Here is a 14592-nt window from a genome sequence, read left to right as displayed (position 1 = left end):
AGCAAATGGGATGTTTTTTCTATGTGAATTCTCACTTTATCTGATTTACACTTATCTTTTGCTTTAATCACTCCTTAAAGCATTTTAAAATACAGCTAAAAATAAACTACCCCAGTAAATATTCAGCTAAAATTTGACATAACATCTTAGTAAATGCAAAAATAACTACAATATTTATGATTTCTGGCAAGAATCTTCCCAATACTTTAACACTCAGCAAAGTGACTGGGCACTGCAGTGTATCTTCTATATCAATAAGTGATTCAGAAACAGATGGTATAAGTTCCATAAACATTTCACACAATAAAAAGTCATGCCAATATTTCTCCCTATAAGGAAAAGCCAGCCCTAGGCAACCCTGGGTGCTAAGTTTAGCAGCATTATTTTGGAGAAAAACAACCTTTCAGAAAAGTAGATTTCATGTCATTTTTAGCACGATGGGCCAAAGGTCACATTATGTTGTATGTGGTTGTTCAAGACAGCTGTCTCTTCAGCGCTGACTTGTAAATGCCTGTGCATCACATCAGAACATTTAGCAAACCGTGACCTCCATGCTCATCTCTTCCATTCTCTCCCGTCACTTTCCCCCATCTGAGTGCATGAGAAGCAGGAGCAGCACTAACACTCTTCCATTCCGTTGTTAATTCAGAATCCTAGACAGTTTTTTACTCAACAAAAAGCACGGGCATGTCCCATAAATTGTTTGATGGCAAATTATACTTAAATACATACCATGAGGGTAGGAAGATATAAATGAAACCTGAACTGTGAAGACAGATGAAAGAAGACCTAAGGAAGTCAACAGTATTGTGAGGATGAGAACCTCCTAGGAACAGTTTCTGCCAGAACTCCAAAAGTCACCATACCAGTCGGGACTTGCAAGGAGCCACATGAGCCCACCCATGCAAAATGTTCACAACATAACCACCGTCTAACATCTCTACTCCCCAAAAGAGCTGTGGAAGACCATGGCCTTTCTCCAAAGACTGCAGAAAGCTTCTAATGCCATTTGTACCCATGAAGCTTAAATCTAGTACCTGCATAGACAAGCAGTACTCAAACCTGCATGGGTAAGAACTGACAGTACTTTAGGGCACAAGTTAAAAAGGACAACAGCCTCGTGAATTCCCTCTAGCCTCAATGAGATAAATCGTACTTCTGCATCTAGTCCTCCTCTCCCACAGAGCCAGAGATCAGGTCTTTACTAAGGAAGGCCATGATTAACCCAAATAGAACATTTCTGCATGTAGCAGTCACTACTTTTCTACTGCTATTTCCCTGCCTGGGCCTTGACTTGAGCCCCTGAAGCAGTCTGCAACCCTGTCTCGTCCCACACCAGGTTCTGCACACTCATCCACACAGCTATGGGCTACGACAGAAGCGGAACACAAAAAGCCTCACCAGTTCCTACAGTCAAAGATCCGCATGCTTCCTAAACACCACGTAAAACGGTATAATAAAATATATTCAAATATCCCCTTAAAAAGCCCACATTAGCAAAAAATTCCAAGCCTCTAGCAGTCCAGAAAGTAAAATAAAACACATCCCAGCCACAAGCACGTACATGGAGATTGTTATATCCAAAGACAAGAGAGAAAGCCTAAAGAGCCCAAGTGTCACAGCCATACAAGCATCTGGCAAGACTTCCAGACCAACAGCAAAGCCAGCTTAGTCCTCTGCTGATATGAAGCCTGAAGCCAAATTCCAGAAGAAAAGAGCTTCCTTTTTCTCCATAATCCCCAGGGCACCTTCCAGGGCTCACCGATCCTTTACAAGGAGTAGTTCATGAACACCAGGAATTCATTACAAAGAAGTAATCAGTGGAAGTCTACAGGGTGCATGCACGGTTCACAATTCTGCCCCTCTACTTCAGACAAACTTCAGGTAATAATATTAAATTCTGATCCACAGATAACAGAAAATATTCATAAGAATTAACATTCTAGAGTAAAACACCCATTTAATAAGCTTTTTCTGTCCACCATTTACATACAATATGGCAACTGTAGACTTAAATGAAAATGAACATTTCATGTGTTTAAAAATACTACTTATTTTTTATAAATAATATTAAATCTTAACTCTAATTAAAATGCAAATAATCTAATAGATTCACTTACTGGATGTTTGGCTGAAAGTCTGCCAGTCACAGTTCCTGTCTGATTCCATGTAGAGGAAATAAATCCCTGTAGTCAAGTAAAGTAAAAATCCCCCCAAAGAAAAGGATGAAGACATATATCTAAATTTTATTTAATGTAAGTATCAGTAATAAAAATTCACTGCAATTAGAACTACAAAATAAAGAAAATACTTTAAAATTTTCCCTATATAAAAGTTCTTAAACTGTAAACAATGAAATAATTTTACATCTTTTTATTATTTATTTGAAATATCATATTTTACAGGCTACTTTTATATTTCTACCTTTCTCATGCACATTCGTAGCCCATCCACATACGTTGATTTCATCTTATGAACCTAAATTACATAAAAGTATCAATAAATGCCTATTTATAAACACAAGACATTTTTCAAATTAAAGATCTTAATTTCCAAATGCATATTAATTTGTTTTGTAGGCTTTTTTTAAAAGATGGTTTTGTCTTAGTAAATAATGGAGGTATACTCACTAATAGCTTGACCTATTAGCATAAGTTAGGCAAGTGCTCAGTTACGCCCTAAAGCCAGCTCTTTGCAGACATTGGTAAATGAACTACTGGAATTTATTCTTTTACATCTTATATCGCCAGGTCAATAAACCATACAAAAAAACCTACATTAAAAAAAAACAAACTAACAAACAAACAAACAAAACCCCCACTTTTTTGTTTATAATCTTGGAAACTCATCCACTGAAAACATAAACATTACGTTTGACAGCAGACTAACTAGCTTGTTTTGGATTTTCAGGAGGTTTGTCACCTGAAGAAGTCCCCATAACTAATTATGTCTTTCACTTTCTGCAGAGTATTTTTTTCAGAATTCAAAAAATAAATGTTCTGTCCCAAAAGTGTGCTTTATAGCACTAGACAAATTTAATAGTGAAGTTTTCCAATTGTTTTTGCAACAGAGTTGTTTGCTAGCTGTAATCTAACATAGTGCAAAACAGAAATACAAACATAAAATTTAAAACTCTTGAGAATACCTAAAACTTCAAAATTTAAATTAATATTTGAATGAACTTACATTAGAGCCAAATTTTTAAAATTTATCTGTGAATATGTTATCTTTCTTGCTAATTCTGCTTCAGTGCAACTGTACTATGTGAAAAACATAACTCACCCGACGATATTCTAAAATTATCTTAGGCAAAGGATGAAGATCTTGCAACTTATTTAGCTGCAAAACAAAGAGTGTGAATTACTGGTATATTTTTCTGTAAGTTATATTATTTAGTAATCTTAACAGAGTAAGTTTTAGAGGAAGACATCTTCTCACCAAGCTGAATGGACAAAACACTGGCTAAAGAATGTCCTTCAAGCAATGTCACCCTAGGCCCAAGGAAGCCTTCGTCCTTTACTGCCTTCAGCGGTAGGGCTGGAGATTATAATTTCATTTCCCTTCCTGTCCCAGATAGGGATAGAAAGATATGCAAACGTAGAAACTTTTCCACAACAATTTTGAAAATACTGGGGAATGAAGGGGGGCAGCACCTATGGTCCTTTTTAATTTTTTTTTCTGCTGGACAGCATCAATGCAAGTGAGAACATAATAAAATATAAAAAATAATACATGTATACACACGTATTTATACACACACACAAAATCCAACAGGAGAATTTCTCCAGTTCATCCCCTAATATTAGTTCCAGGACGCCTTCAAGAAAAATTGAAATTGTCAAATCCAAAAGCAATAAAATGAAGCATATTTCTGCCTACTTTGATTGTAAATTGCCGGAAAATTTTGTTAAGAAAAAGAATGAAATTTTTAAAATAGAGATTGGAACTACAACAGTTCAGGATGAAAAATAGATGCAACTGTACCAGAATGGAGACCTAAAGCATAAGGTTTTTTTCTTGCTACCAGGGAGAGACAACATATTAATTACCTAGTATTTATCTATTGGAAGGTTTCAGCCTACCTTCCTCTAAATAATCAAATCTCAGTAGCTGTTGGAAAGAGAGTTGGATAAAAGCATTGCTTTGATTACTGCAATAAATCTTAGGTTCCCACAAAAAGATGATGTGCATTCTATTTCACTGAGCCTCCATCTCCCAAGGCTCTCTGTCACTCTCCAAGATTACATATTTGATCTATGAAATCTCCTTCTCTCGAGTAGCGTCTGGTTTTTACGGTAATACTGTTGACATCACCTTAGAGATCGTATCTGTTAGTTCAGACACTTGGTTGAAAAGTTGAATTTCCCCTTTCACACATGAGAAACAAATACCGCCTTTCCCAGAGGGGTTCATTCTCAGCAACGAGTTATGTACTTTGACTCTCATGTAAACTAGAGCAATATAATTGTGGTACCAAATCAGAAGAAGGTGCAGCTACACAGAGGCTCCTTCTCTTCTAAGAAGGAATTCCATTGCTATTGTTATCTTAAGAAAATGATCTATTAGTGATCTGGACACAGGAATCAAGTGCCCCCTCGGTAAGTTTGCAAATGACAACAAGTTGGGCAGGAATGTTCTACCTGAGGGTAGGAAGGCTCTACAGAGGATCTGGACAGGCTGGATCAGTGGGCTGAGGTGAACTGTATGAGGTTCCGCACTTGGGTCACAGAAACCCCATGCAATGCTACAGGCTTGGGGAAGAGTGGCTGGAAAGCTCCCCAGCAGAAAAAGACCTGGGTGCGTTGGTCAACAACAAACTGAATATGAGCCAGCAGTGTGCCCAGGTGGCCATGAAGGCCAACAGCATCCTGGCTTGGATCAGGAACAGTGTGGTCAGGAGGAGTAGGAAAGTGATCGTCCCCCTGTACTCAGCACTGGTGAGGCTGCACCTCAAATACTGTGCTCAGTTTTGGGCACATCACTACAAGAAAAACATTGAGGTGCTGAACTGTGTCCAAAGAAGAGCAACAAAGCTGGTGAAGGGTTTAGAGATCAAGTCTTATGAGGAGCGGCTGAGGTAACTGGGGTTGTTTAGCCTGGAGAAAAGGAGGCTGAGGGGGAGACTTTATCACTCTCTCCAACTAACTGAAAGGAGGTTGTAGCAAGGTGGGCATCAGTCTCTTCTCCCAAGTGATACAATGAGAAGAAACAGCCTCAAGTTGTGCCAGGGGAGGTTTAGATTGGATATTAGGAAAAATTTATTCACTGACAAGATTGTCAAGCATTGGAACAGGCTGCCCAGAGAAGTGGTTGAGTCACCACCCCTGGAGGTATTTAAAAGATGTGTAGATATTGCACTTAGGGACATGGTTTAGTGGTGGACTTGGCAGCGTTAGGTTAATGGTTGGACTCAGTGATCTTAAAGGTCTTTTCCAACCTAAATAATTCTATGATTCTGTGAAAAGGAAGGGGCATCCGCATTTGCCTCAGTTTACAAAGTCTGCATTGCTGAAAATTATCTGCCCCAAAACTAACAGAAGAATGAAGTGGAGAAGCTTCATATGTGCGATACTTATTGCACTGAATCTGAAGATATTTTTGATCTCTTGTACAGGTGTATCAGAGTATCTAATCTGTTTGGTCATTATTGCTCTAAGGGAATAAGATTCTATCAAGATCCTGCAGATCAAACTCTAAATGCAACCGCTCCTACTGAAGACAAGCATCTTCACAGAGGGGTGAGAAAAAAAAAAAAAAAAAAAAACCAAACCCTGGGGAAAGTTCATGCACACAAGTAAAACACTGGACCATACAAAGAAAGTGACAGCTCACAATTCAAACCACAGATATCAATTTCCTACAGACCTCTTTACCTAGCACAAATGAATGAGTTAAGGGTCCATAAAAAGACGACAACATGGTTTTAGCCCAAACCTCCTGATAGCAAAGAGAAAGTCTCGGCTGCTATTTCCTTCACCAGCAGATTTTACATTAATGTTCTTTTCTTTCACCAGTGGTCTCTTTCACCCAACCAGTCAGTCATACTGACCTACAAAAAAATCTGAGCAATAAGAAAGCTTATCTCATGTGAGGAATATGGTCATATATGAATGCTAGTACCAATGTTTTTAAACCTAGTCTGTAGCTAAATTTTAGCTTCAGTAGCTAGTTTGTTTTTCCCCCATCATGGAGTGCAACTTTCATTTCTGGCATAAGTAAATGAAGTGTGATTAGTACAATATAAAAATAAATCAAGATTTTTAGGAAAGCTTTAGACAAATGACAGTTTCACTGCAATATAACTTAGAAGTTTTGCTAAATCATGCAGATGGTTTTAAAACCCCTCCCCATCTCACCACAACTTCTGAGGTGGACACAAGTTGTTGTATTTCAGTTCTGTGAATTTTCTCACACAGTGCATGCAGTTTCAACTTTCCAAATAGTACCTAGAGTAAGAAAAAACGCATAAATGTTTCAGTGTTTCAAGTGCTGAAACAGAAAGTAAAATTATTTGGTGCCTGAACTTAAGTCTAGAAAATAGTTTTCAAGGAAAATAGAACATACTGTAGCAAAAAGAACTACCACAGAACTAAAAAGATCAAGTCTTTATTTTTTAGCTATTCAAAAAGTAGTGTTTACTAAAATAAAATACATAATTTATGTAAACACATTCAAACACAGATTATTGAATACTGCCAGATTTATGAAGAACTGATGTGTCCTCCATTAAAATCAGAAAATAAGACAATACCAAAGAAAAAGATTTCTGAAGTTGTAAGGACAATTTTATATGCTTTATAATTCTTCTATATCAATAAGAATTTACAGAACTTACAACTTACATAATAATAGTAATATAAATATTACCTCTCTGAGTTGACTACTGCTGGTCAAAAGGAACCGTTCTCCAGCAACTTGATGAGCTTCCTGTTCAAGTTCTTTGAGTCGCAACTATAAATTAGTATATCAGAACTAGTCAGTTTACATTATTATATTCTTCAATATCTGCTACTTCTTATGTTAACAAGTATATTTGGCTTCTATTTAAAAACAGGGTACTTGATAATGAGTAATTATTCCTAGCAATCAACATTTGGTTTAGTAGATTGCTTATATACTCTTTAATCTGTATTTCTTCATGATCTGGAAAGGTGGTTTACTGTATTAAAAAGTACCAAAATTTGTGGGAAAATAATTTAGGCTACTGAAGACTACATAGATCTGTTAGAAACAGATCTATGTAAATTATTTTGGTAAACTAATAATCTGTCAGATCACTATGATTTTATGCTACAAAATATGATCCTCTTGTAGCTATTTTTATCAATGGGGAAATGGCAAACTTAGAACTCTCAGAACACGTAAGTTGTAAGGATTGTTTTGTTTACAAAGAGGGATAGAAATACCTATCACTTCTCAGGAAGGTGGTTACTGCTAAATGTGGGTTCAGAAAGTGTCATTACAATACTTACTCTCCGAGACACAGCCCTAAAGACCCTGTGCATTTTACAAACCAATCTTAGTTCTGGGGCAAGGCTAATGAGGCAAATATCTCTTTTTTCCTTCCTAAGTAAACATGGAAGTATCAAAAACGTAAATATCATTAGTTATATTTAGAATAATAAAAATACTAGAAACCCCAAACTGTCATGTAAAATGTGACAAAGCAAAAATATTCCTCCTCTTTTTAAACAGTTATCTTCAGTAAAAGCAGAAAGATGATGCTTTAGAACTAAAAAAAAAAAAAAGAAAAAAAGAGACGACACAATTTACCCCTAGAATCTCTGATGTTTTTTTCAGTTCTTGTTTGTTCACATATATTTTGTGTGTTTCCATCACTGTAAATACAATTATATATTGAGAACAGTTACAATTGACAATTCTGATCTCACATGCTTCTTAGACTGTAAAGTGGAAACTCAAACAACTCACACGGCTGTTATAAGGCTATGATAACACTTAGTATGCTGAGATATAACATTCTACTTGAGCATAGTCAGCAGCTGCGTGAAAACAGTGAAGATTCATGTTTTGAATTGAACTTTCATACCTGCCAGAATTTTGATAAGTGGAAGCTCTACTGTGCAAAATAATTTCCACAAACCTTGAACCTGTAAAGCAAGATACAAATAAATTTTTCAGTATCAGTCAATTTTAATCTTAAAACATATAGTAGTGTAATTATGTGGATCTATTTTCCAGTAAGCAGTATTTCACTTGCTGTATAATCCCTTTCTATATGACAGCTCTGTTTGTGGAATGAAATACTACTTAGTGTGAATTATAGTATCTAAATAGTGTGGTCCATTATCACTTCATTATGTGGGGAAAAGTAATACATTTTGTAACAGTAATCATTTTGTACAGGAATAGTAATAAAGAAATATAAATACCTCATTTTTCTAAAAGGTTTATTTTTAGAGTAAGCTCCATTGTAATAGGACATATAGTTATATCTTTTTCTTTGTTCACTTGAACAATTAAGCAACCATTCAGAATTCATCAGTTTGTTTTCATTAGGAAGAAATTAAAAGATGATAGGGTTATGTACCCAACTTAGTTACAAAGAATAGGAAGTCTGGTTTTTTTTTCTCTAACCACTGAAGCAATTGGCAGCAACATTCGTCTAAAAATTTATCCTGTAGACTGACTCTCAGTGTTTTCATGCTCTTGGTATTTCTGCACTGTTTCCCTGTTGCCTTCCTTCACAGATTGTTTCATCATACGGCTGGGCCAATTAGACATCCAGATTAGTATGGCTCCACCAACTAATGGTCTAAGCCCTACACTTGCTAATATCACTTTCAGGGAAAACCCCTAGGATTCCACAATGTACCATCCACCAGAACCTGAGCATATCCCTAAATTCTGACACTTTTCCAGATACGTGATTACAGGGAGAAAACACACACACACTCCAAAAAAAAAAAAAAAAAAAGCTAAAAGACTAAAAGACTTTGTGAGATGCATTCTGAACTGCAATAAGGGCTAAAATAGAATTAAATGGTTTACCTAGAAGGTACCTACAACAATCATCTAGTCCAACTGCCTGACCACTTCAGGGCTAACCAAAATTTAAAGCATATTATTAATGGCATTGTCCAAATGCCTCATAAACACTGGGGCATCAACAACCTCTCTAGGAAGCCTGTTCCACTGTTTGACCAGCATTTGGCTACTACAACCTAGAGCAAAATATACACTGAGAGTTTTTGTACCCCAGGAATACATTGAAAAAACCCACCTACGCTCTGTTTTAGCTTTAACTCTGTTAACACTTTTTAGACTGTTTCATATAGCTTTAAAATATCAAAAGAAAATTCACAATATTCTGAACATTTCTTATTCTTAGAATCTTCATTTAAACATTTAGTTAACTGTTGCAGAAGAAAAGTTCCTTCTAAAGACGAACCTTGAGACTAATAATTTCCTTCTTCTGGAAGATATGGCAAATATGATAGGCAACTTTATTTTAAATGTTAACCAGCACTGTAAACCAGAAGGATAGAAGCCCTCTACCTAACTCAAGCAGAGAGTCTGATTTGAATGAGATGGCACATCACTAACTCTCTTTAATTCATGATAATACCTGTGAAGTTATATCTGAGTAACCGCTTTTTATATCTTACCTGCAAGTCATCAGCAAGATCCATCATTACATTATAAAGCTTCTCCAAGTTCATACCTAAGTTTTGATGCTGATATAAATAAATTTTAAAAAACAATAGTTTTAATGCTAACATAGATACCATTTTAAATATTTTTATTTTAGAATGGATTAAACTATATATTTTTTGTTTATGTCTGCTGTTCTATTTAATATTTTAGTAATGTTCTTAGACCTATCACAAACACAATCCACTAACAGAGCAGTACAGATAATGAATATTCAAGATTTTACCTGTTCCTTTATTGACATTTTGCACAGACCAAGTATGAAGAAATAGTACCACTTCACTGCCTTTAACACTGAAGTCAGAATTCTATTACTACTTGTAAAATCAGCAAGAAATTCCTTGCAATTTTCTTCTATCAGTACTGCCACTCTTCTATGCCTGAACTATTAACTTCCTTCCCTTCTGTCCCAGCTATGCCATCTCATTCAGTTGACTTGAAGACCATTTCAAAATACATACAGACACTGAGAATATGATAGTTAGCTCCAAGAACATGATCACTAAAAATAAACCTGATGTCAACCTATTAAATTTCTTTATCAGGCTAATACACAGAATGTAAACAGTAAAGTGCTGGTTTTTATTACTCAGTTCCTGTGAGGAAAGATGGGAATGTGAAAAATACTGCAGACGTAGATTTTCTTTTCTTTCCTGCAGCCTGTATCTTCAACTATGGCTGAACAATCAAAGTTATGGAATAAATTTACATGCAGGTCATTAAGTGCAAAAACACTAGCACTGTTCTGTAAAATTCCTGGACCACAAACCAGAGAGACTAGGTCAGCATTCCAGAGGACTGAAGTTATGCACTTGCCTGTCCATAAACTCTTCCCCAAGAATCACATCCTGGTCTGTGTTGGAGGTAGGAAAATAGGTTACATGGAATTAAGTATGACATGCTATTATAATTTTTAGGTTTTTTAAATATGAAACAGTGAAATTAAATTAAGGGCTGTTTGTGTAAAAAGAGGCATTTACTCTGCGTTTGATAAATACTTCTGAGGATATAGCTGAAGTATTGGGGTAACTTGGCCACAATACTTTAAGACAGACATTAAGAAACGTCTTCTACAGAAGATAACAAAAAATAATAGTAAGTTTAGAAAACATGATCTACAGAGAAAGAGCTTAATCAGGTTTATTTAGTTTAGAAGAATAAGCTGAAGGAGGAGATTCATTTGACATAAGGCATTATTTTAATAGGGGTAATTAAGACGTGTAAGAAAGATTCTAGTATAGAATCTGGCTTTACATAATAAATGGGAATGAAAAAAAAAAGTCACTGAAAGGAAAGACTGACGAAAGAAGTCTGATGGGGAAAATCTGCAAGTCTATGGAATTTTGAGCAAGCACAGAAACCCAGAATACAATATAATTATCCCAGACAGTGCAGTACTGATTGCAGATTCATGTCCACAATAGTTTGGAAAAAAAAAATAAAATCAATAGCAAGTAGAGCTGCAGGATGTCTAAGCTTACTATTTAATGTTTGACAACAGGAGTATAATGTAGTTCACATGGAAGACTCAGAGCAGAAATCAATTTTGAGGTCAATAGGATCCTAACCACTTGAGAAGATAATCTGGTGCCGCTCTTCTTCCTCAATAATCACATTGCTGGAGATGGACCAAGATTTGGCTAGATTATTGGTGAACAGGGTATTCCAAGATAATTTCTACTAAGTTAATACACATAGGTAGGGTTGAAAATAACTTTAAAATCTGCTTCTCAAGTGAATTGCATCTCTCTGTCAAGAAGAGCAAAAAATAAAAAAAAAAAAATACATTAACAGTAAATCCAATGGCCATGAAATCACACTGAAGGCTTCTTAACTGAAAAAGCACAGAGAGGGTCCCTTGTAAGCAATCTATCTTCAGGTTTATCATTCACTTTATTTTTATTTTAAAGGAATCCTGATTATTCTATGCTTACTTTATTATTTGCATTTCTATCTTGGAGCTGATTGAGCACTAAGAGGGGCCACCACTCTATGAGCTGCAGAAGTCTCTCTTTCCTCTACAGACCTGCAGCTATTGTACAGCTTTCTTGCCTTACTGCTCTCATGAAATACCTATAGTTGGGAGAAAAAAAAAAAAATCTGCTCCAAAATAAATATATTCTGCTTTCTCCACTCAAAGTGAGCTAGAAAGCATTTTCTTTTAGCAGAGTAAGCTCTCAGAAATTATACTATCTAATCTGACTTTGCTGCCCATTTCACGGTTTCATGGGTTTTATTTGATGTGTTCAGAATCTTTCTTTTGGTCCTTCTGTGATAAGAAGGAAAGAAAAGGACATTTCTACTTGTTATCAGATTTACAGTCTCCTCTAAGATTGCACAGAAAATGAAGACAATGCTTCAGTTTCAATGAAACATCCAATATTTTGTGAAGAACAAACCCAAGATTCTATCATCCAGAAGAGTATATGCAATGTAACTAGATGTGATCTATCACTCTACTACACTGGATGTCATTTAGCTATGAATTACAGACTAAAAGAGAAAGATTGCCTTTGAAATTGTTGCCAAGAATATTTTCTTAAAAATATGTCTGATGTCAGAACGCTATGGTCCTCCAGGGCTTTTAATCTGCCCAGTCAGACCAGTAGTTCTTTTGAAGCAAAAGCAGTTAAGAGTAATGTTGGAATATCCTTCCTAAATGACAGTCTATACAGTCTAAACAGATATCCAAATTAATAATTTTTCTAAAGTAAATTAAAAAAAAAATCATATCTAAATTAACAGATGGGGGGTGATCTTCCTCTCTCTTCAGGGAGATAAGGACCCTTTTGAGTTTGTGAGACGGTATCTCTGGACATCTTTTTCCATGTGAACAGGGTCTTTTGCAGGAATTGCTCCCTGAGTTGGATGCTATTATCTCATCCTGGCCATCAGGATAACTCTCAGAACCTCCTGGTTGAGTTTCTAGAGAGTGAGGGCAGGCACAGACTGAGACACCAGTGCATCTAAACACTTGATCCTGTGCCCTCACAGTGCAAGAGCCAGCTGTAAATCAATAGGTAAACATTATCCACCCTCCAAGCAGCATATAAAAATCTGCCTTGTACACAAGACTCACAATTTTAGCCTACTGTTTGCAAAACAGTCCCATTATCTGAAGAAAAACAGAAGTCTGGAAATAAAGCATTACAGCAGATGCAGACTGACAAGAGCAATGCTTCATCCATTATTTGATCCAAACAGAATGCAGAAGGAATCCAAATTACTTGCTGCTGCACAAACACAATAGAACCAGACCTGATTGAAAATTCGTTTCTATTAGGACAAATTATAACACATCATTGCTACAGAGGCAAGCATTCTGGTATACAGCTGGGGAAGAACCATCACAAGAACTTTATCATATTGGTCCAATTAATTTTTAAGAGAAGAGAAAAAGTGCCAAGTCTAATAGGAGCGTAGGAGACCTATTAGTTACAGGAAGTTATCTTTCATGCTAAAAACAGAACTACCCCAGTTTTGGGGTAATCTTTGCTGCAAATACATTTTCCTTCCACATACCATAAAACAATGGGGGCACTAGCATTGCAGTCCTTCAGAATGCACTTAAGTGGGGACCATAGTTGTTTTTAACTTGAAATGACCATATGACTCAAGATAGCAGCAGATAAAACTAAACAGATTCTATATAAGCTGATGTCTGTCAGTGGAAAGCATGTCCCAGGAAAGCACCAGCAGCAGAAAACAGTTAAAATGGGGTAATGAATTCCAGTGACAGCCCATGCACGTTCCCCATCTGCTCAAGGGCTATTAGTCTACACAACTTCAACATTGTTTGTGTTGGTCATTTGTGAGTAGACAATACGGACACCTACGGTACAGGTTCCTCTCCACCTACAGCAGACAGAACACCATCAGGCTGAGAAATGGTAGGCCCTTGAAGGGAAGACACAGAGGGCCCTCTTCAAAGCTGAAATACCTAGATACATTGGTGGTCATCCTTGGTTTATAACAGTCTAGTCCTATCAGTGAGGACTTCCCTCTACCTCAGAGAGATTAATTTAAGCAGGTCTCTTAAACTTGTCTCCAAGAAACCTTGTTCATACCCACTGGTTCTAGAACAAATGAGCTGTCTGTGAAACACTGCGCTTTCAGCAACAGCTTATTTGATCCCATTCTGGAAGCAAAAGTAAGTCAAATGACAGGCTTCAATTTACATCAAGATTCCTCATCAGCAAATGCAGCAGTGACAAGAGTAGTATGATGCTTAGGACTTGTTTCAGCAAAGGTTTCAAGGTATATGAACCCCTTTTACCAAGCCTTTTGGTACAGCATCAAATACACAGACAAGCAGCAAGTATCACATATTCCGTGCTGGAGAGTGTGGGTGAGTAGTGGGCTGCAGAATAAAAGAGCAGTTATTCCATGTAGTATGCTGGGTGGACAAGACTGGCACAGTACAGAGGGAGCTTAACAAAAGTAGTGGGGCACAGGACATGATATATTGCCTGGCATGGATCCCTCTGGGAGAACAGTTAACTGTTAGGAACCAGTAAAGTCAGAGCAAGAAGGCTGAAGAGATAAATCTGGCAAAGAGCTAGGAATCGCAGGAAGAACTAGGACTCACTGAGCAAACAGAGGAGCCAAAAATAAAGTGGGCGAGTCCAGGGAACAAATTAATTGCATAAGGAATGAGGCAGGGGAAAATAACCACAGGATGTTAGAGGTAGGCATTAACTGGGACTTGGGTGAACAATTCAGCATAAAGGCACTGGAGATGGTTGGGGCAAGGAAATAAACTAGACCTGAAATAAGGCAGGAAGGAAATAAGACTTCAATATTTAACTCAAAACTGTGAATCAGGATGACAAAAGTTGAGAAGTTATAACTAAGAATAGATGTGATATAAGAAGAACAAAAGACTGAGTCAAGCTAAGGAAAGAGACAAGATTAAGG

The 14592-nt window shown here is 36.7% G+C and overlaps 1 protein-coding gene across 1 annotated transcript in view; it reads right to left on the bottom strand.

Annotated features, from left to right (window-relative positions):
- The window catches only part of POLN (DNA polymerase nu), a 97449-nt gene that overhangs the window by 69217 nt on the left and 13640 nt on the right, over window positions 1–14592 (bottom strand). The window contains exons 7-14 of the mRNA XM_010129841.2: window positions 9630–9698; window positions 8051–8111; window positions 7774–7838; window positions 6868–6951; window positions 6357–6446; window positions 3283–3339; window positions 2425–2478; window positions 2121–2186 (exon numbers count right to left, since the gene is read on the bottom strand). Coding sequence (XP_010128143.2) covers window positions 2121–2186; window positions 2425–2478; window positions 3283–3339; window positions 6357–6446; window positions 6868–6951; window positions 7774–7838; window positions 8051–8111; window positions 9630–9698 — 546 coding nt within the window. The remainder of the gene's footprint in view (window positions 1–2120; window positions 2187–2424; window positions 2479–3282; window positions 3340–6356; window positions 6447–6867; window positions 6952–7773; window positions 7839–8050; window positions 8112–9629; window positions 9699–14592) is intronic.

Source organism: Chlamydotis macqueenii, chromosome 4 (assembly GCF_036417535.1).
Source record: "Chlamydotis macqueenii isolate bChlMac1 chromosome 4, bChlMac1.mat, whole genome shotgun sequence".
In the NCBI taxonomy this organism is placed as follows: domain Eukaryota; kingdom Metazoa; phylum Chordata; class Aves; order Otidiformes; family Otididae; genus Chlamydotis; species Chlamydotis macqueenii.
The sequence above is the reverse complement of the archived record's forward strand: the minus strand, read 5'-3'. Positions and strand labels throughout refer to the sequence as shown.